This window comes from Penicillium rubens (genome assembly GCF_028828025.1).
Source record: "Penicillium rubens strain IBT 27055 chromosome Unknown utg000003l_segment0_segment0, whole genome shotgun sequence".
Classification (NCBI taxonomy): domain Eukaryota; kingdom Fungi; phylum Ascomycota; class Eurotiomycetes; order Eurotiales; family Aspergillaceae; genus Penicillium; species Penicillium rubens.
This window is the reverse complement of record NW_026890601.1, coordinates 6,460,918-6,488,308: the sequence shown is the minus strand read 5'-3', so window position 1 is coordinate 6,488,308 and position 27,391 is coordinate 6,460,918. Positions and strand designations below refer to the sequence as shown.

The 27,391-nt window shown below is 49.3% G+C and overlaps 11 protein-coding genes across 11 annotated transcripts; 4 read left to right on the top strand and 7 right to left on the bottom strand.

The window, feature by feature from the left end:
* Window positions 1-1,015: 1,015 nt before the first annotated feature.
* Window positions 1,016-2,218, bottom strand: N7525_008703 (WD40 repeat domain-containing protein; the record flags this gene model as incomplete). The annotated part of the gene is made up of 1 exon (XM_061214466.1): window positions 1,016-2,218. One exon carries the CDS (start codon window positions 2,216-2,218, stop codon window positions 1,016-1,018), a length of 1,203 nt encoding a protein of 400 aa, XP_061068897.1.
* Window positions 2,219-2,674: 456 nt separating this feature from the next.
* Window positions 2,675-2,995, bottom strand: N7525_008702 (uncharacterized protein; the record flags this gene model as incomplete). The annotated part of the gene is made up of 1 exon (XM_061214465.1): window positions 2,675-2,995. The coding sequence occupies one exon, from the start codon at window positions 2,993-2,995 to the stop codon at window positions 2,675-2,677; it is 321 nt and encodes a 106-aa protein (XP_061068896.1).
* A 1,176-nt stretch (window positions 2,996-4,171) lies between these two features.
* On the bottom strand, window positions 4,172-7,047 carry N7525_008701 (telomere repeat binding factor family protein; the record flags this gene model as incomplete). The annotated part of the gene is made up of 5 exons (XM_061214464.1): window positions 4,172-4,217; window positions 4,283-5,335; window positions 5,388-6,363; window positions 6,387-6,755; window positions 6,951-7,047. 5 exons carry the CDS (start codon window positions 7,045-7,047, stop codon window positions 4,172-4,174), a joined length of 2,541 nt encoding a protein of 846 aa, XP_061068895.1.
* Window positions 7,048-7,854: 807 nt separating this feature from the next.
* On the bottom strand, window positions 7,855-9,602 carry N7525_008700 (TMEM165/GDT1 family protein; the record flags this gene model as incomplete). Its single annotated transcript, XM_002562764.2, has 3 exons — window positions 7,855-7,922; window positions 7,981-8,923; window positions 8,994-9,602. The coding sequence occupies 3 exons, from the start codon at window positions 9,600-9,602 to the stop codon at window positions 7,855-7,857; spliced, it is 1,620 nt and encodes a 539-aa protein (XP_002562810.1).
* A 4,013-nt stretch (window positions 9,603-13,615) lies between these two features.
* Window positions 13,616-15,979, top strand: N7525_008699 (putative MFS transporter; the record flags this gene model as incomplete). Its single annotated transcript, XM_002562761.2, has 3 exons — window positions 13,616-13,820; window positions 13,894-15,729; window positions 15,792-15,979. The coding sequence occupies 3 exons, from the start codon at window positions 13,616-13,618 to the stop codon at window positions 15,977-15,979; spliced, it is 2,229 nt and encodes a 742-aa protein (XP_002562807.2).
* Window positions 15,980-16,384: 405 nt separating this feature from the next.
* Window positions 16,385-17,463, bottom strand: N7525_008698 (fumarylacetoacetate hydrolase family protein; the record flags this gene model as incomplete). The annotated part of the gene is made up of 4 exons (XM_061214463.1): window positions 16,385-16,494; window positions 16,555-16,924; window positions 16,998-17,134; window positions 17,187-17,463. 4 exons carry the CDS (start codon window positions 17,461-17,463, stop codon window positions 16,385-16,387), a joined length of 894 nt encoding a protein of 297 aa, XP_061068894.1.
* Window positions 17,464-17,769: 306 nt separating this feature from the next.
* N7525_008697 (cupin domain-containing protein) lies at window positions 17,770-18,914 on the top strand (the record flags this gene model as incomplete). Its single annotated transcript, XM_002562759.1, has 3 exons — window positions 17,770-18,058; window positions 18,111-18,545; window positions 18,610-18,914. The coding sequence occupies 3 exons, from the start codon at window positions 17,770-17,772 to the stop codon at window positions 18,912-18,914; spliced, it is 1,029 nt and encodes a 342-aa protein (XP_002562805.1).
* Window positions 18,915-19,687: 773 nt separating this feature from the next.
* Window positions 19,688-22,355, top strand: N7525_008696 (Zn(II)2Cys6 transcription factor; the record flags this gene model as incomplete). Its single annotated transcript, XM_061214462.1, has 8 exons — window positions 19,688-19,783; window positions 19,837-19,940; window positions 20,005-20,246; window positions 20,309-21,098; window positions 21,153-21,308; window positions 21,380-21,834; window positions 21,882-22,088; window positions 22,159-22,355. The coding sequence occupies 8 exons, from the start codon at window positions 19,688-19,690 to the stop codon at window positions 22,353-22,355; spliced, it is 2,247 nt and encodes a 748-aa protein (XP_061068893.1).
* Window positions 22,356-22,766: 411 nt separating this feature from the next.
* Window positions 22,767-24,067, top strand: N7525_008695 (zinc-dependent alcohol dehydrogenase; the record flags this gene model as incomplete). The annotated part of the gene is made up of 6 exons (XM_061214461.1): window positions 22,767-22,903; window positions 22,950-23,035; window positions 23,090-23,138; window positions 23,193-23,274; window positions 23,323-23,344; window positions 23,397-24,067. The coding sequence occupies 6 exons, from the start codon at window positions 22,767-22,769 to the stop codon at window positions 24,065-24,067; spliced, it is 1,047 nt and encodes a 348-aa protein (XP_061068892.1).
* Window positions 24,068-24,521: 454 nt separating this feature from the next.
* Window positions 24,522-25,961, bottom strand: N7525_008694 (aldehyde dehydrogenase; the record flags this gene model as incomplete). The annotated part of the gene is made up of 1 exon (XM_002562756.1): window positions 24,522-25,961. One exon carries the CDS (start codon window positions 25,959-25,961, stop codon window positions 24,522-24,524), a length of 1,440 nt encoding a protein of 479 aa, XP_002562802.1.
* Window positions 25,962-26,643: 682 nt separating this feature from the next.
* Window positions 26,644-27,090, bottom strand: N7525_008693 (nuclear transport factor 2 family protein; the record flags this gene model as incomplete). The annotated part of the gene is made up of 1 exon (XM_002562755.1): window positions 26,644-27,090. One exon carries the CDS (start codon window positions 27,088-27,090, stop codon window positions 26,644-26,646), a length of 447 nt encoding a protein of 148 aa, XP_002562801.1.
* Window positions 27,091-27,391: the final 301 nt, after the last annotated feature.

Genomic DNA, 27,391 nt, shown 5'->3' with positions numbered 1-27,391 from the left:
AGGAATTGGTTTGTTTGATAGCGGATGATAGCACGTCTAGGTGGTTCCCTTTGTAGGTTTATATAACTCCAAGATTCTCGACTCGTCCGGGTTAGACGACACGGATTAGGATACCCCTTTGCCTTGATTGTGAGTGAAGAGCGCCAAATATTGAAATGATCTTCTAAGTTTACTGATCTTATGACGATTATGAGGTTTAGAAGAGATCTATAACTCTATTTCGTTCCTCTTCGGGTATAAATCAGATGTCGATCTGGGGACTTGTATTTCGTTTTCGAATGCGTGTAACCTACATATGTAGGTACACCATTTGAATACAAAGCTCGTATATAGGAGTCACTTCCGCGTCGTCAAGGTTTCGCCTCATAACTTTTATGGGCAGAATACATGTATTTTACTTTCTGATCTCGATGCAGTCATCTCAGTGAAGAACAACTTGCAGTTTTCACTATCAAGGAAGTTAATACTTTCGTTATTAGCCTCCGGGTAGGAACATCTTTTCCAATATTGATAACGAGTGCGTCCAAGACATATAGGAAACGGCCAGAACGTGCACTGCCCCAGACTGAGAGTACTACAACAGGTGCTACAGAGAAAACGTGGTGGCACGTCTAACATATTTGGGAGTCCCAGTTACTACAGTGGGACCTCGGAAATATATTAGGCTAAGCCTTTGTACCCAGGTATACGGCCCTATACGGCACTATATCGCCTCCCTTCTGAGCATACTGCTACAAGAATACGACTACGACCGCTGTCTTGTTAATTGTCTTATTAGGTAGTGATAGTCTTTTCATGTATCTTTTTAGTTGTCTTCTTGGTAGTCTCCTTAGGTATGCCTTTGGATCACGTGCCTACACGCTAACTATATTAGGAATTTTAGACTGGCAGAACCGGCAGAATGTGGAGGGCGGTATATCTGCCAGTATTTCGTGAGGTCCCACTGTAAGCCTCAGCAACTAGAATTTTGTTTTCTTCACGACCTGTGAGGTCCCGAAGAAGCAAAATCAACCTGTCACTTCGGGCTTTCGATCTCATTACCGAGTTCATCAACTAAAACCCGCTTTCCGAACTGGCCAGATGGTATGGTTTCAGGGGATGCACCGAAGTCGAGAATCTTCATGAATAATAAATTATAAATGGACGGGATATCAGTCGGGTGCGTACTAACCTCGATATAACTCACGTCTCCACGCTGAGCTGCTGCAACGCAATGCTGGGTGTCGAACTGGACTTGCCAGGTGCCGCTGAGGTCGGTGAGAAGGTCCCTTTCGAATACACCAGTCCGTGTGTCCCACATCTTCAAGCTCGCATCAGAACCAGAGATTATCTTTTGACCATCGTGCTGAAAGCAGGTAATCGCTCCAGTATGACTACCCAGCGTGCTTTGACAATGGCCATTCGCTGGGTTCCAGACACGGAGTGTAGAGTCTGCAGAGGCCGACACGAGCAGATCTTCTTTTAAATCAAGGAGGCCCACTAACGATGAGTGGCCTTCAAGATTATATAACAACGCACCTGTATCAAGAGACCAGATCTTGACCGTGCTGTCCATCGATCCACTGATACAGCGATTCCTCTCATGGTCCAGACATACGTTATAAACCTTGAATGTATGGCCTTGTAAACAGTGTAGTGATTCTCCGGTGGATATTTTCCAAACTCGTACAGTACAATCGTAGCTGCCGCTGACTACGGTGTCCCCGTAGGCTGCGATTGCTCGCACAGAATGTTGGTGACCGGTCAATACACGGATGAGATATGGACATTCCTCGACGCTTTCAGTGGGAGGGAAATATTCCGAGTCGCCTGGTTGAGGAAGTTTCCAGATCCGCATGGTCGAATCACGGGAACCTGAAATGATTTGAGGTCGTTCGTGCTGGTCAATTTGAACTGGGAGCAATATCTTCATGCACCGTACTGTGGATGTGTGACCTTGGAACACGTGGGTGCACTTGGCTTTCGCAATGTCCCATACTCGGATAGTACGGTCGGTCGATGCAGAGACCAGAGTATTGTCATGGTATTCAAGTGCCCATACACCACCTTCGTGGCCTTCCAGTTTTGCTCGAAGCGCTCCTGTCTTGGTGTCATACACATTGATGTGGGTATTGTCGCTACCGACTATAATTTTGTCGGCGTCGAATTGCAAACAGGTTATAACATGTCGATGGTGTGCTCGGAAGGCAAGATGCCTAGGTTTTGTATTTTTCCACATCGGGTGGTTGTTATGAGCGCACACTGAATGCCTTCGCTGGTTGTTCAAGGTGTAGAATTAGAACGAGGCTAGAAGAAAAGGAAGAAAACAAAGACAAAGAAAAAGGGGCGATAATGCGGGGTACTCCCAAACATTTAATAAATGCATGTACGCATTGACCAAATCAAGGGATGTTCAGGCCAGGCGTATCTCTACCTACGTAGCCCTTGTACTGTTCTATATGGAGTTTCTCCCCAAAATCGGGTATAGAGAGGAAGATGAACCTAATGGTAGTGTTTGTACAATATTGTAGAAGTAACTGGATACTTTAATACCTCTCCTCAGTGCTGTAGTAACTGGCAAGTATATATAGTCCAACATAACATAACCATAGTAATAACAAACATATATCAAGAAGAGTTCGCTGACATGCCCTATCTACCTTGAAAGACCAAAAGAAGGAAATCAGCTGTTGCTCTACTTCTTTCTGTCCTTGCGCTCCTGTTGCACTAGTCGCTCGTCAGCACTATTACACGGCACACACTCGCTCAATCGTCGGGGGAAGCTGTTAGGATGAATCGGACATTGGACCACATGGCCTAAACGGAGGCATCGCGAAGTGGGTGCATGAGTAGGTCGCTTTCGAAGACAGTGATGCTTGCCCTTGATCTCGATCTTGTCCTCGATCTTGTCTTCGGGCTTGATCTCGACCTTCGCTGCGACCTTGTTCTCCTTCAGACTGCGACTTCTTTTCTTACCCCTACCCTTACCCTTGTTCTTTCCCTTGCCGTTGCCCATGCTGAGAGTCGGCAAATAGTAGCGATGTAGGAACTCCCTTGCGACTTTGATTCGACGGAAGTAACCGGTGCTTGGTGGTTTGGAATTGTTGGAGAGCTAATCTCAAGAAAAATGTCCGTTCTTATACTAGAGAATATTTCTTCATCCGGTATGTACCGTGTAGGAGCTATCCGTTGATCCAGCATCTCGTTAGGATATTCTGTATGGTACCTTTATTTCCTTTGTTGAGCCGATGCAGCCCGAGACTCGTGAAATGAGTAACGTTCTTTGATGCTGAGAACTATCGGCATCATATATCAAAGAGGCGAAAGACTTGGACAAAGCAGCTGGTAAGACATCGCCGAGCTGAGACAGGCAATATGGCCTGGTCTCTATAAGCTTCACGTTTTAGTCCTCATACATTTTTATATAAAGCCATTGATCTCTCGTATTTTGGCCTTGATATTGACTCAGTGCATCCATTCAGACCAGGTCATACTTTATCTTGCATTTTGTCTCAGTATCTCGGTGCAAAACACTTCCCTTGGCTCCCTTCTGCTCCTTTCTTGTCTTTGTGGTCATTCTGTAAACAAGAAACTCGTACAACCTTCACCAATTCGGAAATGTCAGAGCGCCTCCAATGTCGGACGACGATACGAAAGCTTACAATTTGATCAAAGTCTATTTCAATCTGCTTTAAACTGATGTGTCTGCATAGCCTTTTACTTAAATAGTATGGGAATAGTACACGAGCTTTTCTATGCAACCTTTCGTAACCAAATTTTGGTGCAATATGCAAGCAACCACCCGTGGACATGGGGTTTATATTACCTAAGTCGTGCACGACTCCAGGGCTCTAGGGCTGTTGAAAAAGAGTTTCCAAGGTTGGCTATTGTACTCCTCGCGGTATGATTATTATTTCATTGCATACCTAATGTTTTGAATTAGAGTGTACCTGGTGTGGCAACTGGGTCAACAGAGATGCCCTGGCAGCGATCAATGTGAGAAATAACAATGAATTAACTGACATCCTTCGTAGAAGAGCCCTGTACAGGCGAGAAAAAAAATAATACAAGAAAAGAAACATTGGAACCCACCCCCCAAAAAAAGTCCAAAGCGCCATGTTCCGTGGGTATCTCGACAAACGCTAATAAACGAAAGAGCAACCTGCGGCTGCCTGTACATTATAGCATCATATCAACCTGTCGCCTTCTCCAAGTTCGGCGGAAGTGGTCGGCCCTCTCTATAAAACAATGCGTCAGAACTGCCTGTTACACATGCCAAGGACGAAAGGGTGTCATGTCTCACCTGAGATACTTTTTCTTCAAATTGCGAGCACGATCTTTACAATTAACCTGAGAGCGACGCTCAAGCATGGGGCCGCCTTCAGACGGGGGACAAGCGTTGTCTTGCTTCTTTATGGCGGAATAGGAAGTGCCATAAATCCCCAAGAGGTAGATCAGACGTTCATCTTCTTCCTCTGTCCATCTGTGGGTCGCCCCTCGAACTCTCCGATTGACAAGCGCAGCCTGGGAGTTGGAGGCTGCCCAGGGACCCTGGGTCCTAGTGGGCGCTTCGTATTGTTCAACAGCGGTTTCATCATCGGTGATATCGTCACTTTCGGCTCTCTGCACTCTTTGAGCGCCTTGTGTTGAGATAGGCTGGTTGTGGCGGAACGATTGGTTGATGCTCGATGGCAGCCGTTCTCCGACAGACCCTGCGTTGTCCTCCGGGCGCTGTCGCTTCGCGGCAGGCAACTTCTGCTGGGGCTTTTCGACCCTGCGCCTGGGGTCGAGGTCCTGATTGTTCTGCTCAAATTCGACGTCTGACTCATCACTCAAGTCATCATCCGGGGGATCAGCATTTCGATTCCGTTTCCCCAGGACAGTGAACTGATTCCCTGGACTTGGAGCATCGTACTGGCTGATCGGTGACACAACTCTGGCGTTACTCTGCTTATCGAGGAAGCGCCGAGCGGCCGGAACTGATCGCTGTGTGTTTCCGTCTCTGGGTGAATCAAAGAACCGAGGATTAGGATTGTGGCTGACGCGACTGATTCTAGAGGAGGTAGGGGGGCTGGTCGATGTCATAACATCAGGTTCTGGACCCTGACCGAGGTCCAAGTCCTCGTCGTTGTTTACATACGTGGACTCGTCCCCGATATCTCGGTATGTCATATCAGGGGATTGTTGGATTTCAACGGAATCGACTCCGCGATTAGCAGAAGGATCGGCTTGAGTGACAATGTTCGTGCCAGTAGAAATATTTTGCGCTTGCGAAGCGACGTTTGAGGCAGGTTGCGGACGACTAGTAGCCTGACGCCTCATGAGTGCCGCGAGCGACGCCGGATCTCGGTAGTTGCTAGATGAAAGTCGTTAGCCACATGGAGAGAGAAACCGTAGAGTAAGCATACCTCTTGGACTTGCGCCGACCGGGATCTTTTGATACAGTCTGTGCGACTTGGTTGGATACACTTTGTTCAGGAACCGTTTGAGAAGTGATGCCTGACCGAGAAGCGATGTCTCCGGGTATGTTGCCCGCCTGGGCTGACTGTTCTGCCTGCACTACCGTCTCCGCCTGGGGCGCCCTATTTGCACCTGGCGCGTTCACCAATCGTTCTTTCTGAGGAGAATGAGTCTGTTGGGGCAAGGGTCTCGGACGAGAAATGTCACCACTTGGAGGCACTGTCGATCCTGGACGCCGATTGGGAGTTCCAGCTGGGACAGAAGTAAGGCGACGAGGGCTGGGTGAGATACGCAATCTTTCTGACAACCGTCTGATGTCGTCCTTGATTTCTCTGTCACGAGCATATACCCAACGTGCAAGGTCCCGTTCAAACGATCGCCATCTGTATGCCTTCCTCAGACCATCAATATCAAGGCTATCCCACTCAGAAATTTCCTCGTGAAGCTCATTGAACCTGTCGCTGATGGCGATGAGAAACCTTTCAGGTAGGTATTCTGGAAGATGGCCATCCTCGTCCTGTAAGACACCTGGCAAGTTGAACCCTCGGAAAGAAGCAGGGGAGTCGTCTTCGCTGGGTGCAAGGTCCATAGCGAAGATCTGCCTCAAGATAGAGAGTGGATTGAAGTCCTGCTCATGTTGGCGTCTTTCTAATTCCATGATAAAGAACTGCGTGCGGATACCCAAGGCAAGGTTGAAGGTGGTCTCGGTGGTATTACTGGCTCCAATGTCCCTTGTCATAGAACTTTCTACAAGGTTGCTCATAACACATCCCGGGAACTGGGAATCCAGCTGTTGCATGACCTCCGACTGGGACTCGATACCCATGCTGGGGAGGAACATGTTGAGAGTCAACAGAGCGCAGTTCGTCATGTAAATATATGCAATGGACGCATCCAATTGCGCGGGAGAAAGCAAACGACGAGCTTGAGAGATGTCCAAAAATGACCTGCCATCACGAGAAAGGGGGAGTCCTCCAGTTCATCGGTTAGTCCTTCCACGGACCGTCTCAGGCGTTTACGATTCGGGTGATTAGAATCAAGGAGCCTTTTCGATTCAGCTGCAAGGCTATCAGGGTTCAACTCCGGTCGAACTAAGAGACTCATAACAAGCGTCGCCTGTTGCTGAACGAACGGCAGGTGGGTCGCAATTTTATCGGCGACTTGAGAGCCGACGGGCTCAACATCGTTGTGACCCAGGGTCGTACCAGAGACATTGGTATGACCTTCATGGTTTTCTGGCGACTCTGGTACCACATGCCTGGGTGCAATAAAACCGGGAGAAGGAGTAGAAGGCTCCTCAGTCACCCCAGTCAGCCCTGCATAAAGTCAGAACACATTCAATTCTGAAGCAGAAGTGACGGAGGCCACAGGGTCAGGAGGGCAAGGAAATGAAGCAGACTGAGGACTCCACAACTGAATCCATAGTTCTCAAGCGTAGTTGCGAAACCGCACTGTGCGACCCGACTCAAGAGCTCCTGGGGCTGCACCAAAACAACTGGAAGTTTACCTACAATTTCGCTCCAATGATCCTTTATTTGGCATAAACCCTGGATTCGCTGCTTCTCGGCTCCGACTTCGCGTCATGCGGGACCCCATTAGGCGGGCCATGGAAGGCGGTGAGGATGGGACACGTGCGTCAAGCCCTACACGCGTTGTTGCTATGGATTCAATTTTGCACGCTTTGATAGGAATTTGATGAATCTGAAGTCACGAGGTGAAAATAGAAGGTCTCTGATGACTGGTTGATGAGATGGATGTGAACTCTGTGCGGAGTTGGAGAATTCAGGGGTCAGGGAGGCGAGGTGTGAGGGTTTTCGGGGCTGGGTTACTCGGAAAAACGGACTATTGATAAAACGAGACACGCTACACCTCCTTCGGAAGCATTGATGCCTGAGGCGCTTAGTTTAGTCTTTGTTGCCTGCAACTCAAGGCATAGACCCTAACCCGTAGACCCTAAACCCCCTAAACCCTAACATTACCCATATTTAACCCGTGAGCACGTGCGCATGAGAACATTGATAAAGAGTTAACCCTCTGAAGGAAGGACTTCGAAGTTGAGCTTCCCGTTATTCTTCCTTACCACTTGGGACACGGAACTTGAAATAGATATTTAGGAGACACTAGCTTGAATGATAAAACAATCAAAGTCTGAAGCCATTAAAATTGGATTTTCACATAATGAATTGTTACTATCTACCTACTCAGTCGATCAGTGAGTTGTCCCTGTGAGCTTAGGCATTGGAAAAAAGAGGTAACATTGAACCTGGCCAATGCGTGGGCCAGACACGTAATTATATTATTACAACAGCCCTAGGTATGTCACAAGATGCATTCATTCGACTTTTACAAAATCAACCGCCAAAAACTGTAACGATAAGTTCCCGTGGACACATACAACCGCGGATATGCAGCGCTTCAAAAGATGGCTTCAATGAAGTAGATGACGCCAAACACAAGGAACGCCACAGCACCGCCCAGAGTCACTGTAAGGGTCAATATTAGCATGTGTCATAGACAAAACAGCAAGCAGAGGATACATACCAACACGCATGCTGACCCGACCAGCGATAGCTCGTCCACCGATCACGGCGGCTGCGGTGCAGATCCCGTGACCAGCACTAGCTCCAATCGTCACCCACCAGTAGTCTTGGCCAGCTGCCATGGCGATAGTCGCAATTTGGCTGCGGTCTCCCCATTCGCCGAGGAAGGTCATGACAAAGGTCTGGACCCAGGCGGGGCTGAGAAGCAGGGAGAAGAGGTTGCTCAATCCGGAGAAGATACTATCCAAGCGCTGACGGGGTTGGGGGGAAGAGCCACGGGACGAGGACGAGGACAAGCTCTCCGGAGGCGAAGGTAGGCGGTTTCCGGAGCCGCGGGTTTTGGGGCGGCCTCCAGCGCGACCTGCTTCGAGGTTGTGAGGAGTAACCGAGGAGCGACGCCGGTCCATGCGCAGCTGCTCGTGCTCCTTCTCTTCGAGCTCCGCCTCGACCTCTCGCATCTCTTCGCCCACACCCTCATCTGGAGACATTTCACGACCTTCTTTGAGCATCTTCACACCGAAGATCAAGAACAAAATAGCAGCCATAAATTTGGTAAAAGTTTTTGGAATAAGGGTAGGAACTGCATGGCCCAGGACGGCCGAAAGAACAGTCATCAAAATCAAGGCGCTAAATGCGGCGCTAAACACTACCAAGCGGGGATGTCTCATTGCCATCAGCGCAGCCACAAGGAAAGTCTTGTCGCCGATTTCAGAAACGAGAATCATGGTGAAGGAAAATACAAGGGAGTGTAGTGAGCTGCCGGCATCGGGGATACCGGAGTCATGGTCATAGTCATAGTCATGGGTCAATGAGGACGAGGATGAACTCGAAGGCGACCCTGAGGCGACTGAGTCGTGCCCAAGACCCAGAGGATCATCCTTGACCATGGCCGGGGGCTTGGGGTATGGAATATCGTGTGGCTTTTCAGGTAGGTCGGCGGGTTTCTAGACGCACATTAATTCCACTTATTCAACAAAGGACCTCGGACTCGAAGAAATGCATAGGAAGACTTACCCCCAGCATACCAAGACTTCCCTGACTCTCCGCAGACCGGCTTCCAGTCCCAGTTGTTGTATCGTCGCTGTCAGAGCCCAGCTTTTTAGTCTCACTATGCGGTAGCGGAGGCGCTTCTTTCGGCCCTCCGGGGGCTTTTTCGGAAGTCAATTTGCCCTCCTTGCCTTTCTCAGACACACCACCTTCCGTTCCTCGTGTTCCTTCTTTCGGGCCCGCCCGATGCGGATCATCCATGACGCCGCCGTTTGAATGCGGGATCATTTTCCCTTCTTCGGTGCTCAGGTGTTCCGAAGAGGGAATCTTGGTGTCATATTTAGTAGAAACAGAGTCAATGTCATCAGTTCCCTTGACACCTTTGCGGTCCCGGTCTGCATTGGTTTCCACCCACGGGCCTGCGTGCGGTCTGCCATCTTTGCCATCCACGGGAACGTCCGGCGCCCCTTTGGCGACATTGGATGCGACTATATCCGAATCGACGAGACGAGCGTTGTTTCCAGCAGTCTCACGCGAGACTCGGGAGTCTATGTTGTCATTGTATGTTGTGTCGGCGAGCACGGCCGAAATGGCGGGAAGAAGGAAAAGAAGGAAGGACGAGTGATTGATCTTCATGACGAACGGCGGTCTCCCCGCAGAAAGAATGGATGGGAGTTGAAATTAGCGCTTTCAATTTATAGTTGATGATCTTTCACAGCCACCAGGAGAAAAACAGGCGATATCCAAGGTCGGAGAATTCTTCGATTGATGCCACGACACTTAAGTCGCGTGAAAGGTTGATCGACAGACAATTTTTTAAACGCGAAGATAGGATTTCGGAATGAATGTGAAGTAGTAAGAAAGAAGTAGGAATATTAAGATGAAGAATAAGCAAATAGAAGAATTCAAAGCAAAGAAAGAGCATTCGTCTTCATCTTGAATTACCAAAGGGGGTTTCCACGTGACTGCCCGCGAACGGCCCCTGTCATGGAAATCGGCTGGATTTGATTTACTCCTGGACGCAATTGGCAACACACTTACAACTACATATTGTAGATATCCGAATGGAGAACTGTACTTATGTGCACAATGCCATTATCTTTATACACTGTGCTTTCTTTACTCTCTATTTGGATGTACAGATAGATCATTTGTGTTGAACAAAAACTAGTGATCTATTCTTAGAAACTGATGAGTACCAGGCAAATAATACATATGATCAAGATAGTTTCCTAAATATTTATTAAAAGAGACATGGAGCCTCACTGCGACCACTACTCTAGGGTAAGCTAGAAATAGTATCATCGTCTGAGCACAAGAATAGTCCGCCGCTTATGAGGCCGTAGTCTTCTTGGTGGTCTTCTCAAGCGAGTAATCTCCTCAGGTAGTCTTTGTAAATGTCTACATAGTTAGATAAAATCTTCTCCCCATTTTGTTGGGTAGGCAGCAGGAAATGGCGACAAAAAGGCTTAACTTCTGAAATTGAATTTCTAAAGTACACATATGTAGCCTTTTACCATTGGTCAGGGGAAAGCCTAGAGATCCCGAGAAGTACATACCCCGGACTTGGAGCTTGAGCCGCACCTCCCTTGTCTTCTATCATTTCCATCAACTTTAGTGAGGAGACGAGGTTGGAAGGCCCGAGACTGAGATACGAGTAAGCGAAATAAAAACACACATTGTTGGCCGTTTCAACCGAACATCGCAGGGGCACCAAAAGACACCGCATCAGGGAACTGTATCAATAGCTCTTCTACATATTAGACCACAGTATAAAAAATATGGAGATCAGGCTTCCGGGACAACATAATATTTTCCAACCAGCCATTTCCATATATATCCAGGAGTAATAAAATCATTCACTAGTGGATGGACTGAGTCAATTGCAAGCTGTAATTCCCATCACCGACTCCATTCCTCGGGGTAGTCGTCCCACCCAATTCTAGGCCACGGCTCCCCCAAATCAAATCGGGCCTAGGTTGTGTCAGACAACGTGTAGTTGGGTTCAACATTTTCTGCCATTTGCGAACCAGAGATGTGCCTGGGAAAAACGAAGAAAAGAAAAAAGAAATGTAAGCATATACCCATAGATACCACATCGGGGACAAGGAATACTACGTACTCGGTGCTGATGGTGGGAATTTGACGATAGGGTCAGATGAACAGAGGCTTATTGGCCAAGTAATTTCCGCCATGGCAAGGCAGGGCCCGTCCTAAGAGGAATGGTAGCAGGCCGAGGGTGGTTGTATTTCCGCGTCAGTATAGCAACATGATGTATCGACCACTGTTCAAGTATCAGAAGGAGTCAATTAGGTAGAAGGTAAGCAAGCAAACTGACCGCTGAATCTCGTTGATTTCGAGAAAGTGAACCGTCAGAGGTCATCTTTGATGCCCCCCTAAGTCATGAGAATGAACTTCTCGGGCCATTCGGTGATCCTATACTTCGAAAGGTTACCAAAGGGTTGGATGGGCTTGAGTAGTGATATTGGTGCCCACAAGATCACTCAGCAACGAGCTCTCAGCGCTGCCCATGTTGAACAGGTCTCTGTGAGATAGTTCTTGAGGCCATATCCTACCACGGGGATGAAGAAGGAAGAAAGATGCGATATGGACCTATGGAAAGGAGGCTGTGTATGAAGCCTCCAAGAATGGCAAATGCGACAAACTGGGCAAATGCTCAGTGTGCACAGAGAAAAACGCATACCCTGCACGCATCTCACGTATGTATGCGTGTCAACAATACTGAAGTGAAGTGGAGGTGTGGAGGAAGGTTGAAAGAAAGAAAGTGAGATCGAAGAGGAAAATGAGAAAAAAAGCGAGTGCTAGTTGAGGCATCTATGACTGACGAAAGTTTCTAGGTAGCCTGTATTCTTTTGCATAAAGTACTAGTTTCTCACTCAGTCTTCTTGGCTGCTACCTTTCTCTTTGCTTTTATCTACTTAGGTATGTCTCTAGGAATATGGTATAGTTAGAAGTAGTAAAGATAACTAACTACGAGTGGAGTAACTAGAGAGCTGGTAAACTATGCCTGATATGTCAATATGCTAGTATCGCGGCCCTAAGTCTTACTCCCTCCTAGAAACGGACTTCCCTTGAGAGCCCACCTTCGACTTGAGCGAATGTGTTTCAACAATGAAAAGAGCGGACAATGCTATAAAGCGATGGAACAAGTTATTTAATCTGGCCACAATATCAGATAGATGGTACCTAATATGAAGAATCAAAGGCCCTAAAACGAGTCTGTCGATCCCAGCTGATCATTCGTACTAACATCAGGTGGCGTCCCCAGAAGCGGTAACACGCGTGGGCGCCACTGGCTTGTTGGATGCTCCTCTTCCAAACACGATATATAAGGTTGTAGATCCGTAGCCATAGTCTGATCCATGACGCCATGCCAGCCCGAGCACTAACGAAGGGAGACATTAATATCCAACGCCATGAAGACACCAAAGCTGGGACTCCGTTCCCCCGCAATTCACATCTGCACAATGACGGCAGCCAACACCCCCCGATGGTCAGCTGAGACAATTTGGGACATTCGGAACAGTATCTGAGTAGTGACCGATACTAGTATTCGGTGAAAAACACGTCTATGGACACGCCACGTGAAGTGAAACTTTCGCGGCAAGCGCCGGATTTGAACGGCTTGGCATAGACCAGGAATGGACGGGCGCATTCGGCGAATGGGAAGATTCGAGTGTGAGTGACCTTCATTGTAGGGTACTGACAGCTATGAAATGTGTTTTTAATATAGACGAGAGTGGTATTATGGGTTTTCCTCCACATTATCATTGCAATATGTGGCCTCACCTTGGAGATCGACCTATCAACACGGAACGTTGACCCATGAGGTGCATTGTTCACGACATATTGTGGGGAGCTTAGCATTGCCCGAAAACGGCTTATCGGACTCGCGTCATCAGATTCATCAACCTTGGAAGTACATACATGTATGTAGTTATCCATCTGTACATGTGAGAGATGCAAAAAGATATCTGATAAAAATCAGAAACATAGTACCTCGAGGCTACTTGCTTTGACCATCGCCACCACGCCAAGGTCAAGGTACTCAGCGAGTACCTTGAAAGGTCTCACCGCCTCCCCCCACTGCCACATGGGGTCGTCGATCACCTCCAAGGGCTTTTTCTTTGTCTTTACCGCGTGATATACCAAAGAGCTTATCGCATGGACCCCGAAAGGAACTAAGACACTATATATTACTCGCTTACATATCTCTCGTTTCGTCCTACTTCGTTTCTCATCTTTCCCGCTTCATTAAGCTATGCCTTTAAGTGGTGCTCATCTGCTGCCTCTTGCGTTAATTCAGAAGCGTTGATCGCTTTCGCAAGACCCAGCAACACATACTTCACTTATCTTCTTGTGGGCGAATTATCTCCTTACTGCTGGCACGTCGTCTATACTTGCTCGTTTTCACCAGCTGCATTTTTGGGCTTGTTACCGGATTCCAGTACCCCCTGGTGGCTATCTGAGATAAATGTAAGTTACTCCCCGGCTGTGCCCTGGTCACTCAAAGGGATTCCTCTTTGTTTGTTGGATGCAAGTGACTTTGGCTAACAATGGAATGTTTAGCACACTGTTTTCGCAAACGGCGTCGGCCGAGTGCGTCGTTCCTATTTCTCGAAAAGAACATGGCATCACCAGCAGAAGACCGTTCTGCTACAATGGAGGAAAGAACGGGCTCAGACCCTGTCCAGTCGCAGCCAACTGCCTCCCGCTGGAGACGAGTCTTTGGAGGAAAGGCCAAAGAAGATCCCGAGTCTGGCGAGGGTCAGACTTATCGCTCCAAGTCGACACTGGGAATCCTGAGTGATAAAGAGACTGACGAAGTTCCTGGTGAGTACAGAGTCCCCGTCACGGCGAGAAGCAATATTGTGGAACGGAATCTGACAAGTGGCTGGCATGTTAGGGACGGTACTTCTCCTATCATCAAATCGCAATGAACCTTTGGGAATGAGGCATCAGCCGCACCGGACATCAACATCGTCTATAACCTCATCTTATCGTCCCTCGCGGTCTAATTCTCGAACCCGGTCGGCGGTTCCAACGCAGAAGAAAACAGCGGACGGACAATTTGTGCTTGATCCCCAGCCGGACGACTCCGTAAATGACCCTTTGAACTGGCCTGTATGGCAGCGTGACGCCGCATTGGTCTCGCTAGGCTTCTATTGTTTGATGGGAGGCGGCATGACCCCCATTTTGGCAGCAGGGTTTAATGACGTTGCAGCTGCGTACGATGTCAGTACACAGCAGGTGGCTTTCACCACCGGGTTCTATATGCTAGGTCTAGGCCTGGGGTCTGTTGTGATGTCACCCACTGCCATCCTATACGGGAAACGACCGGTTTATCTCTTGGGAGCGACTCTGTTCGTGGTCTCGGCAGTTTGGTGCGCAGCGTCACCGAACTACCCAAGTCTCGTGGTCGCTCGTATTTTCCAAGGGCTTGCCGTAAGCCCAGTCGAGTGTCTTCCATCTGCTACAATTGCGGAGATCTACTTCTTGCACGAACGAGCCTATCGAGTGGGAATATACACACTCTTACTACTAGGTGGAAAGAACCTGATCCCCTTAGTGAGTGCCGCCATCATCGAAAGCCTGAGCTGGCGCTGGGTATTTTGGATTGTAGCCATGATTGTAGGCATGTGCCTAGTCCTGCTCTTCTTCTTTGTGCCCGAAACATTTTGGGATCGCACACCCCGGCCGCGTGTGCCCAAGCAGAAGCGCCCGCGTGGCCCTGGTCGCAGTGTCTCTGATATCGTTTCCCACGGCTTCCGCGGGAGGCGCCCGTATGTTCAACCCCAGGACGAGTCCACCGAACAGGATCTGCATGATCCAGCATTGGCACCGAAGAAGTCCAAGCATGCGCATGTTGGATTCGCGGATGACCACCCAGAAGAGGGAGGCCACGCAATCGAGCCTGAAAAGTCAGATCTCGTTCCCGAGGCCGGCAATGCTACCAATGGAGAACAAAGCACCAATAACCCGCCGACCCCATCTAACGAGAAGGGTGATGACTTCCTCCAACCACTACCTCAGGCCCTTGTACCTGGCGCACATCCAGATGACCTGGAGACAGCTCGACGGGCTGCGATATCACCTGCGAGGACCGAGTCACTAGAGCCTGCTAGCACACCGTTGACAGCAACCCTGCAATACACAAACCGACTCCGTGAACGTCCGAAGATCCCCTACTCCCAGTTACTCAAGGTCTGGAACGGCCGAATCGCGCAGGACAGCTGGGTCCGAGTTGCCGCGCGGCCATTTGTCCTATTTGCTTATCCAGCAGTTCTCTGGTCAACAGTGGTTTACTCACTGTCTGTTGGGTGGCTGATCGTGCTTTCAGAGTCGGTTGCACATATCTTTCAAAGCAAAGACCACTACAATTTCACCTCGCTCCAGACAGGCCTGATCTATATATCGCCGTTTGTTGGGGGTCTCCTGGGAACTGCAGTGGCAGGCAAAGTATCGGACGTTATCGCGCGGTTTATGACCAGACGCAATGGCGGCGTCTACGAGCCTGAATTCCGTCTCGTCATGGCAATTCCCATTGCTCTGTCTACTGTCATTGGTCTGATGGCTTTTGGGTGGAGTGCCGAGATCGGCGACTCTTGGATTGTCCCGACTGTTTTCTTTGGATTGATATCGTTTGGTTGCTGCTTGGGCAGCACGACTGCTATCACCTTTTGTGTAGATAGCTATCGCCAGTATGCCGGCGAGGCGCTGGTGACGCTGAACTTTAGCAAGAGTATGTTGAACTGCCTTCGTTCTTTTTGGTCGTTGTCTCTGATCTAACGGTTTTTCTTGCAGATATCCTCCACGGCCTGATTTTCTCCCTTTTCATCGTGGACTGGCTCGATACCAATGGTTCACGCACTGTGTTCCTGTCTATTGGTGGCATACAGCTCTTCTTCATGCTCATGTCGATCCCCATGTACCTGTACGGCAAACGAGCTCGTATGTGGACGGTGCGCAAGCGGCTCATGGAACGGCTTTAAATTGGCTGATTTAATATTCATGGAATATCCATGGGTCTTATATCTTTTGCATTGCTTTTTTTTAATATTTCTCATTGATTATATGTATCTTAGGAGGGCCACTACTGTGGGGATTATTTTAAGGCATCTCCCCATTCCATCTGCAGGTACTGGGAGTCTTGAGAGGATGGGCCACTAGCGAATATTAGTCACTTGAATGGAGTATAGTAACGAGCATTATATTAATATTGAAATTTCGAATGATATCTTTGTCCTTGTGCAAACTGGAGCTGGCTATGGCAAGCTGATGATAGCTCAGAGAGGAGCTAGGATGACCAGTGCTCTCGGATAGGATGGAAAGAGTGTTACATAGATGATTATTTTAGTTACTTGTGGTATTCATATAAAATATTTCATCACCAATATCTATTCAGCAAACACAACTCCGTTCCTAAGTGTCCCAATCTTGGAGATACGCACCTCCATCTGCGTGCCTGGTTGCAGCCATCGCGGGGGTTTCATGTCTCCCCCTACCCCTATATTTCGAGACATAAGTCAGAAGCTGATATATATTCTAGAATAGGATACTAGCTTACCACCAGGCGTGCCTGTCATGATTATGCTGCCCTTCTGCAGAGTCGTGCCCTGAGATAGGTACGAGATGAGATACCGGCAATCAAATAGCAGATCGTCGACAGACTCGTCTTGTCGAACATCGCCATCAACAATGGTGGTCAGATGCAGATTCTTCGGATCGTCGACGAGACTACTGGCCAGAAGACAAGGCCCAATTGGCGCGTAGGTGTCGAACCCCTTGGAGAAACCCCATTGGGGAATACGTCCGGCATATTCTGGGTCGCGTTGTAGTTTTCGGGACGAGATGTCGTTGCCTACCGTATAAGCGGCGACGTAGTCTAGGGCATTTTCTTGAGAGACGTCCTTTGCGTCTTTTCCAATGACGATGGTCTGGATACTTGGTCAGTTCGATGTAGAATGCACGAAGAGGACTATGACAGCCCGAATGGGGATGAACTCATACCAGCTCCCCTTCATAGTCGGCTTGGTCATCCTGGGCAATCTTTGGAATAACCACGTTGTCGCCGTGGTCCAAAATCGTCGTCTGGGGTTTGAAGAAGATGAAGGGAAAGGGCGGCGGCGTCCGCTTTGCTTGCTGGACTGCGGTAATCAGCTCTGAAAGTTCCTGCAGGTTGGTTGATTTCCCTCTTACTATGCTTTAAATAATTTAACCCAACACACCGAATAGTTGGCACATCCGACGGGGCAAGCGGAGACAAGATTCTTCGAACTGTCACTATCTCGTCGGAAACTCGCGTCACCCCCGTTTCATCTAAAATGTCGTCGCCTACAATGACTCGGGCCTGTAGTCTATCCTTTTCAGTAACGTATCCCAGGTCCAAATCCGGTTTGGACAGGATGGGTTCGCCCTGAAGGATACGGCCATCCGCGGCCTGAAATCTGATAAATCGTTGCCACGCGACTCTCATTGTTGAATTGGATTCTGGTTGCACACGAATTACAGTAATCCTTTTTCTTATATTTGGCACTTAATAAATGAGATTCTGATCTCTGTCACCGTTCAAGGTCCCGGAAGGATACCGGGGCTTACGGGAACCACGGGATCTTCCGCGGCAGACATCCGATGTGACCCTAACTCTATATCCATATTATTCGTGCAGTGTTCGACAGAAGCAGTATTAAATGCGCTGTTGCTCGGGGTAGTGTTAGACACATCAGTTTCGGGATTCCTCTCATAACTGGTTCCTATTGTGACATTTTAAAAAAAAAAAAAAATGGCCACTGAAACAGAGACCGTGTCCAAGGTTGAAGCCTCGAAGAATGTGGAGGCCAGCGACCAGGAGATAGATACATCCGATGGTTTGGCTCTGGCGTTGGAGAAGCTCGAGACCAAGCCACTCTGGACACAGATGACGAAGCTCAACCCGCCTCTCCTGAACCCCAGCTGTGTACCACACGTCTGGCGCTATGACCAGATCCGACCCAGTCTGTTGAAAGCCGGCGAACTGGTTAATGAGAGCCAGGCAGAACGGAGAGTGTTGATGTTGGTGAACCCAGCTCGAGGTAGGATGCCACATCGCAATCTTCGATTTGGCGTTGATCTAATTCCAAGTAGACGCTCCCTACACAACCGACACACTATACGCAGGCCTGCAACTAGTGATGCCCAATGAGACTGCACAGGCGCATCGACACACGGCATTTGCCATGCGATTCATCATCGAGGGCCAGGGCGGCTTTACCGCGGTGCACGGGCAGCGCATCAGTATGCAGCGTGGTGATGTGATTTTGACTCCGCGGTGGAACTGGCATGACCACGGAAAGGATGGCACAGGTCCTATGATCTGGCTGGATGGACTCGACCTGCCTAACTTCCGGCATTTCCCCGTCCACTTTGTCGAGCATTATCAGCACGCTCGGTATCCGGCTGATGATGTAGACTCCAACACGTCGCCCATTGTGTTCCCCTGGGTGAAGATGAAGCAGGCCCTTGACGACACCCCGGGTGATTGGGCGTCGAAGGACTACTTGAAGAGTGATGGCCGACCAGGTATGTTTGGTTTCAGGCCTTCTAATAAATGATAGGACATTCAATAACTGATACGGATATGTAGTCTCCAAAGTCCTGGGAGGGTCAGCTGAGCGACTCAGAGCTGGGCAGAGTTCACCAGAAATCCGAGAAACAGCCTCTTCGGTCTACCATGTTGTGTCTGGCAGGGGTTATTCCACCATCGGGGATAGTCGCATTACGTGGGGACCTGGAGACACCTTCTGTATTCCCTCTTGGCACCGATACGAACATTTTGCGGATACTGAAGAGGATGTCTACCTGTACCGCTTCCATGACAAGCCAATGCTGGACGCTCTTGGATTCTACCGCGTGGAGGGTGTTGATGTCGAATCTTTGGTGTCTGATTAGGAATGTCAGATATATTGTGATAGCCAGTAGGTAGACAAGTGCACAAACTGATTTGTATAATTACCTACTTGTCTCTGGACTGATCTATCCGTTATCTCCTTGCTGTATTAGATAATAGTTCTAGACTACTCGTGATTAGGCTGATCTCCTGCGGATGGCTGGTTTTGGGAATGTTTAAAGGGCAAGGACAATGTCCTATCCCTGATTTAGCTAACATTAAATTGACCATGCGCATACCGACGTGGAGAATCTGTTTTTTTTTTTTTTTTTGTGGTGAATTTAGTGCCCAACCCTGCCCAGGTGGTAAATTGATGATTGATAATCCATATTTGGGAGTCCAACGTAGTAATAGTAGATAGTACCTAGGTAGATAGTGGAGAATTTAATTAAGTTAATTCCCAATCGAGATTCAAACTTAACACTAGTCCACAAAGGGTATAGCGGGGTGGACATCTCCAACATTCCCCGGTCTTGGCAACCGAGCGTTTCTTTGTTTGATCCCAGCCTATAAAAACGCCTTGCTTTGAGTTTGAAAGGTCTTGGATTTTTCCTCCCTCCCCGAGTCCTTGCTAGCAGTATCAACACCTGCTTGTACCCCGCGTTCAACCTCTACAAATCTACGTACTGTTTGGAATCACGTGCCTTCTTCACCTCTCGGCAGTGCTCCCGCGGAACCTGCACGTCATCTCTCGTATCTCCTCTTGGCTGTGATATTCAATGCATCAAATTGTGGAGCTGATTCTGAAAACGGGGAATAATCAGCAGTCTCAATAATGCTTGCGAACCCTGCAGTTCCTGCCACTGAGCAGCAACCAAAGCGACGCCGGGTCACCCTGGCTTGCATTTCCTGCCGCGCCCGAAAATCCCGCGTATGTCCGTGGCCCCACTATCATTTTACGATGCTGACTGCATATGTGACCAGTGCAGCGGCCAACGACCCAAGTGCAGCACGTGTACCGAGTTAGGGCTGACCTGCCAATACGTCTCGTCAGGACAGACTGATCAGACTGTAGTGGTAGGCAAAGAGTAAAGCAAACAACTCTCCCATAACCAGAACATAGACATGCTAAGTCAGAAATCGCATCTGTAGACACTTTCAAACCATCGAAGAACGCTTGCATCACCTCGAGTCGCTGCTAGATCAAGGCCGCGCCAGCTCCAAAAGATCATGGAGTGACGTGGACACGCCCGACATTGATAATCAGCCTGCACTGACACCCAACCTTGTCTCCACCAGCGATGGCCCGCTGACTGGATCGATCGGGTCGGACGATCCTACTGATGGCATGGGCCATTTTGTGATTGCCCATGAGGAACATCGCGCTTACTTTGGTATCTCTCCGCTCGTCCTACCCACCATGTCGGTCGGGCTGACGTATAAATCTCCACTACAGGACCGTCATCGAATATCGCGTTTGCGTCGGAGTTGTCGCGCACCCTGAAACGCCTATCACGCAGCCGCGGCGAGTTCTCGCCTGGCAGCAAGCAGACGACGCTGCGAGACTTTCACATCGCGCGAGTTTCACGACCGAGCTCGCCAATGTCTCAGTCAGCAACATGGGCCCCAAATAACCACCAGCAAGATGCCGCCACGTCGTCGATTTTCTATCTGCCGCCGGACCAGGAGACTTCGGTACTGATCGACCAGTATTTTGGTAATACCGGGTTACTCTTCCCATATATCCACGAAGACACTTTCCGTGAGTCATATGCCCAGCTGAGGCAGAACTCCGCGGGCACACGTCGCACTTGGCTGGGAGTTCTCAACATGGTGCTCGCCATGGCTACTCACACGACGACACTGCCAATGGGCAAGGTTGATAAACGTCAAGCCCAGTCCGAGGCATTCTATGCCCGTGCAGATGGGCTTTGTTCTCAGCACGTGATGAATGGAGCAAGCTTGGAAATTGGTCAGTTACTTGTTTTCCTTTCGATTTGTCCTGGACATGAATTGTTCGATGCCATCGTTCGTGATATTGACCGTAAAACAGTTCAGTATCTACTTCTAGTAAGTCAGTATATGCAAGGGACGAGATCATCCATCCAAACATGGGCAACGCACGGACTCGCAGTAAAAGTGGCTTTGCAGCTCGGACTGCACTCAGTGGAGGCTTCCCGGCGATTCTCCCCCGTCGAGCGTGAGGTTCGGAAACGGACGTGGTTCGGCTGTATTGTTCTTGATAGGTAGGTTCCCAGGTAGAGACAGAGAGTCAGGGCTTACCACTTTGCCATCATTAGAAGTCTAAGCATGACCTTTGGCCGCCCTGCATCGATTCCCGGGCACTACTCTCGGCTTGAGCTGCCCGCTTATTTTGATCTGATCGAAACGCGCGAACGCCCGGCCGAAGCGCGACAGCGGTGTCGAAATAGTACTGATTTCTTCGTTGCTACCATGTAAGAAGATACCCAGTGAAAGAGACCAGGATCGGGAGAAGTGATTGCCAGGGAAACTCACAAGATTGCAGTCGGCTCTATTCTATCATGGGCAACGCCATCGATCTCCTTTACGACGGCAATTTGGGAAGCGAGGACAAAATCCTCAACTATGAGCTGATCACGCGCGTCCTGCGCATGCGGCATTCGCTAGAGGAATGGATCGAACAGCTGCCCGCGCACATGCGGCTAATACGAGCGGAGAACTGCGCCGCAGAGCTGGGGAAAGATCCAACTAATGACCGATTCCGCACGATCCTCACCCTCCGATATCATAATCTTCAAGTGCTAATTCATCGCGCCGTCCTTCTTCGTCTGTGCGACTACCAGGACCAGAATATTCTAGCCCTGCAGGACATAGCCTGGAGTACAGAGCAGATAACCATCGAATCAGCGACTGAGATCATTAATATCGTCCGCTTCGTCGTCGAGGCGGGACTGGTGCAGCAGGGCTTGTTGGGTGCATGGTGGTTTACGCTATATTACAGTCTGTCCCTCTAGATCATTGTTATACTCGTGTCTAACATGCGACAGTGTTCGATGCTGCCTTGATATTGTTCACAATCTTGCTCGTGAAACGATTCTCTTCCATTAAGCTCTATCCGCCGACTACCCTTGACTCCATTAAGGAGGTATTCTTGAGCTGTATCGAGCCGCTCCGGCGGCTTGACGAGGGAAATCGCACGGTTGATAAGTGTTGTCGGTGTCTACAGGCATTGTCGGAAGTGTGGAATTCGATCGGTATTTTCTTCTGGCCTTCCCTCTAGGGTGGTAAATGTTTGACGGGCTTCGCTAATGACTTGCTCGACAGAAATAAACAACGAAGAATCTCTTGCCCAGGATATCCCCCTGCTGACCCAACCAAGGGATTATAACTATCATCATGATAATTCCGTTGTAGGTCAAGAGTTTGCGGATCAGAGTCTCTCGTTTCTCGACTTTGACTTGATGGCTAATGAGTTGTTTGATGTCACTGATGGCTTGGTGCCAGGGTGGGGAGTTCAATAAATGTTTTATTCTTTCTATGGTGGAACAGTCTTTATGTGCATTGCAATGGGGGATCACGGGCGGCTGACATTGATTTCATGTATATTTTGTTATATGCACTTCTATTAAATGAGAATGGACTCAAGCTTGATAACTTCAACTCCAGTAAACATGATCAAGTAGTTTAGATGGGAGCCCTACATCAAAGACCTCTACTGCTAAATAACTTGATTCCGTCCAATGTCATGATGTCAGAGCAGTGGGCTAGGCTCTCATCGGGGGTAGGCCGGATCTGCCCCCGGAACCATCCGGGCTGGCCCGCGGCATTCGTTGTTTTGAATCAGCTAGTTTGGGAGATACAAAAGTGATAAGGGCTACGGGCTACATTGTTCATGTCCACGACTCTACTGTCCATCACATATCGGCAAAATCATGTCTCTCCCACAGAAACAGCTCTGCGCCTGGGTCGAATCACCCGGCCCAGAAGCTAAGATCGAATTTCGAGACATTGAAGTTCCTAACCCGACTGCGGGCCAAGTGCTGGTCAAGTTGGAGGTGTCAGGCGTTTGGTAAGAATGCCAATGAGACAGCGAAGATGGATCTGACTGTGTGTAGCCATTCGGATCATCACTCGATTTATGGGAACACGCCCATGACAACGCATATTGCTGGCCACGAAGGAGTTGGAATTGTCGTTGCAGGTGGGTGATTATCCAGTATTGATATCGATAGCTTACTAACTTTTGATGTTGCAGTTGGACCTGATGTCGATGAGGATTTGCTAAATAGTCGAGTTGGCGTATCGTAGGTTTTCGGCAGTTCCAAGACTCAACGACTACATGCTAAAGACTATCTCAGATGGCTTCATCGAGCATGCCGCAAGTGTGCTACTTGTGAAATGGACTACACACACTGTCCGCATCAGGATAATTCAGGAAGAGTAAGTTCGTGTACCTCCAAACTTGGCTAGCTAACTCATTATCGATAGAATGTGCCAGGGACTTTCCAAGGTAGATCTTATTGCCGCCGTCTTTTTCTCGCTATACTAACACGCCTACCAAGAATACTGCCTAGCTGACGCCGATTATATCTCCCGAATCCCAGCAGAAGTCCCCGCGGCCCTCGCCGCACCTCTGCTCTGCGGCGGAATCACCATGTACGGTGCGCTCTCACGCGCTGAGCTGCGCGCTGGCGACTTTGTCGTCATCCCTGGAGCCGGTGGTGGCTTAGGTCATTTAGGAGTACAGATTGCGACGAGCATGGGCTTCCAAGTGATCGCAATCGACTCGGGGGACAAGGAAGACATCTGTCGGGATTCCGGGGCACGCCACTTTTTCGATTTTCGTCAAAGCGGTGCCTCTCTCGTCGACGATGTGCGTGCTGCTGCGGGAGGCATTGGGGCGCACGCCGTCATCTGCATTACTGGTGCGCCGTCGGCCTACGATAGCGCTCTCGCAATGCTGCGCAACCTGGGCAGGCTCGTCTGCGTTGGTATCCCGCCGGCTGAATACAGACTACAGCTCAACCCCTTTGAGGTACTCGTCCGTGGCTTACGGGTGATCGGATCGACCGTGGGCAACAGCGCTCAAATGCCGTTGTTGATGGATCTTGTGCTGCAAGGAAAGGTGAGGCCGCATGTACAGGTCTACACTTTCCAGGAGCTGCGTGATGTGATGGACAAGTTAGAGCACGGGACGGTGGCAGGGAGGGCGGTTTTACGAATCTCAGACTAGTAGATGCAAGGGGTGCAGTGGCTGCAGCAAACAATGATTCGATTATATTTAACCGCCTACGAAACGTACAGCCTTTTGGATTTGAATTACTATCTATACATACCTTGATACTTCTCCAAGTCACTTATGTCGCTTTTGTATGTCGAATTTATCGATTGGCGTAGTGATTGACCCTGCCAACTCTCACCTGGCACCTTGTGACCTACGCTTGTATGTACAGTATCTAGCCTTATCAGTCAGGACCTGTCTTCTGCTCTCCTATTCTGGGGGTTAAGAAAGGATAATGGAACACTAAGACTTGGTATATATATCAAGACCACTTATTAACCCAACAGATTGTATTTAGTCTTTCTAAATTCATCGAAGCCTCACGTAACTTTGATATATAAATCTAGCTCAAAAGACGATGAACAGGCACGGTACATCCGGCTGATTGCAATTTCCCCATATATTATCAGTCCCGCCAGGTGATCGACTTGGTCTTCACCCATTCCCTCAGCCCGTCAGGTCCATTGAACCGCCCAAAACCACTGTCTTTCACACCACCATGGGGCAATGAAGCCTCGTCGTGAGCGGTCATATTATTGATATGCACTGCCCCAGTTTCGAGTCGTTTGGCAAGGCTGAGTCCGCGTCGTAGATCCTCTGTGAACACTGCTCCCGTGAGGCCATACGCGGTATCGTTCGCCAGCTTCAGTGCTTGTTCATCATCCGTGAAAGTGTAGAGCGACACAGATGGCCCAAAGGACTCGTTGTAGTAGATGTCCATACCAGGTTGAACATCCTCAACCACCACGGGTAGAAGGCGATTCACCCCCTCACTCCCATCAGATAAAGAACCATACAAAAGATTTGCCCCCTTTGTAACTGCATCCTGCACGAGACCACGCACTTTAGCTGCGGCCGTCTCATTGATGAGAATGGACGCCGGCTGACCCTCACCAAAGATACGGTCGATCGCCGCCTTTAGGATCGGACGGAAGCGGTCGGCCACAGTGTCATGAACGATGATGCGCTCAGTGCTCATACAGACCTGACCTGCATGGCTGAAAGCGCCCAACGCGCATTGCTCTGCGGCCAGTTCGAGGTTTGCATCTTCGCAGACAATGACGCTTGCTTTTCCACCCAGCTCAAGCAGACAAGGCTTGATATACTGTCCACAAAGCCCGGCAATAACTGACCCAACAGCGGTGCTACCGGTGAAATTCACCTTTCGAATGGCTGGGTGCGATATGAGCTGCTTTGTGATGGCGGCGGCGTCACTCGGTCGATGATAGATGGTGTTCAAACAGCCAGCCGGGAGACCGGCTTCATGCAGAATCGAAACGAAATGCCAGTATGTTGCCGGGGCCATCTCGGGACCTTTCAGGATGACTGTGTTTCCAGCAGCGAGAGGGAACAGACAGGCGCGCATGCCGAGTGTATGGGGAGCATTCCAGGGTCCAATACCCAACACCACGCCATACGGCTGACTGATGACCACTGCGCTAGTGTCATTTGCGTCAGGGTCGACTACGGTGCCATAATGCGCGGACAGGCCGGCTAGCTGCAGACAGATATCGATGGCACCGTTGTATTCGACTCCAAACATGACAGGTGGCACCCCAGTCTCTGCGGTACTGTATGCCATGCTCTGATCCCGACGCTCCTTCAGGAGTTCGTAGGCTCGTAAGAAGATCTCGCGCCGCTCTTGGGGCTTTGTCCACCGCCACGTCTCAAAGGCTGTAGCGGCTGATGCGATCGCATCTTCGACATCGCCTTCGTCAGCCGCAGAGGCTTTCCATAAGGCCTGATGGGAGACGGGCGAGACCACGTCAAAGGTGGTCTTTGTCACGCGCTGGGCTCCGTTCAGCCACAGTGGGACGACAGAATCGGTGTTGAAAGCGAGGCTCATCTTCGGTTTCTGGTTTCCGGTATGATGAAATGAAACAACCGTATGAAGCCTTGTGCTAGTAGGCTAGTGGTTCTCCAGTTGGCACTTGCAATGGGTGAGGATAAATAAGGGGAGGTTATGAATTTAGTTTTCACAAAGGACGTTTATTTAGCCATGGTGTATTGAATAATCTGGCTTCAAGTAACATCTTGACGGCCCTCTTGCACTCCGTGTATCCCCTAGGAAGACAGGGAAAAGCCGCGGGAGAGCCGGGGAATAACCTGTCACTCTACTTACATCAAGGGATAGGATATCTCCTATTATCCGTACTATCGCCTCCGGATTTACCGGGACCTTTCCGGGGGATGTTTGTAATCAGTTGCGGTTGCCCAGGTGGTGATATCATTTTAGAAAATAAAACAGGGCATACTTGCGCATCCACTAGATTTCCTGAATAGCATTCCCATAGAGGCTACCACGAACAGCCTATGTTATTTGTTTTCTATTCACAGTATGCTATACCTAACGTGTCGATGTATTCATGAATCTCGTTTGAAAAATTGTAGAATTCTATAGCGCACTGTTCATCTATGTATCTACCTTCTTCGAACACATCACTCCATACATGTTTTTAGACCAGTATCACGCTCCATTACCACACACGTTGCCACTTAGTCTAGCGGATCTGCCCATTTGGATACCATCATGGCGCATATCCCAGAGACTTATTCACCTCCGCCACGTCCCAGTAAAAAGGCCTCAATTCGACGATGACGCCACGCTCAAGGTCGACAGTGATAGCCTGACAGAAAGGGAAATCCATCTCCTTGCCAGTCTTACGGACCTTAAAGTGGACATTCGATAAGACGACGATCTTTTCGGACCCGGCGCGCTCAAAGATCTCCGGGTTTTGCACGTCCACAACCTCGAAGTAATCGGCCATGCGGCGCGTCCAGTCTTGCATGCCGTCTGGCCCAATGTAGACACCGGCGTATGGCAGGGCAGATGTCTGTTCCATGCGAACATTTGGAGCTAGAGTAGCGGCGATGCTGGCGTAGTCACGCTGCTCTGGCGTAGCCTGCATGTACTCTCGCTCTGCCTTGTAGAAAGCGTCTAGCACTTCGCGAGCGGTGAATTTCTTGGTTCCCATAGTGGTGGCGAGAAACGAATATTGAGAGGAGCGGTTGTTGTGGTTGTTATTGGAGAATTGCAGTGAGGATGGTGCAATGGTCAGATGAAACTTCGTCGAGGGTGCACGATCACGAGAGAATTGAATGCGTGGTTACCAATACTAGAGGCGTTGGGACATGACTTAAATATCCCTTCCTCGGGATCTTCGGCTGAGTTCCGGCATCAAACAATGATGCTATCCATACTCCGTCTCGCGCCGCATTATTAATCCATTTCTGTTGTGAAATAAGATCAGATCCCAGTAGCACCAGCGAGCCGAT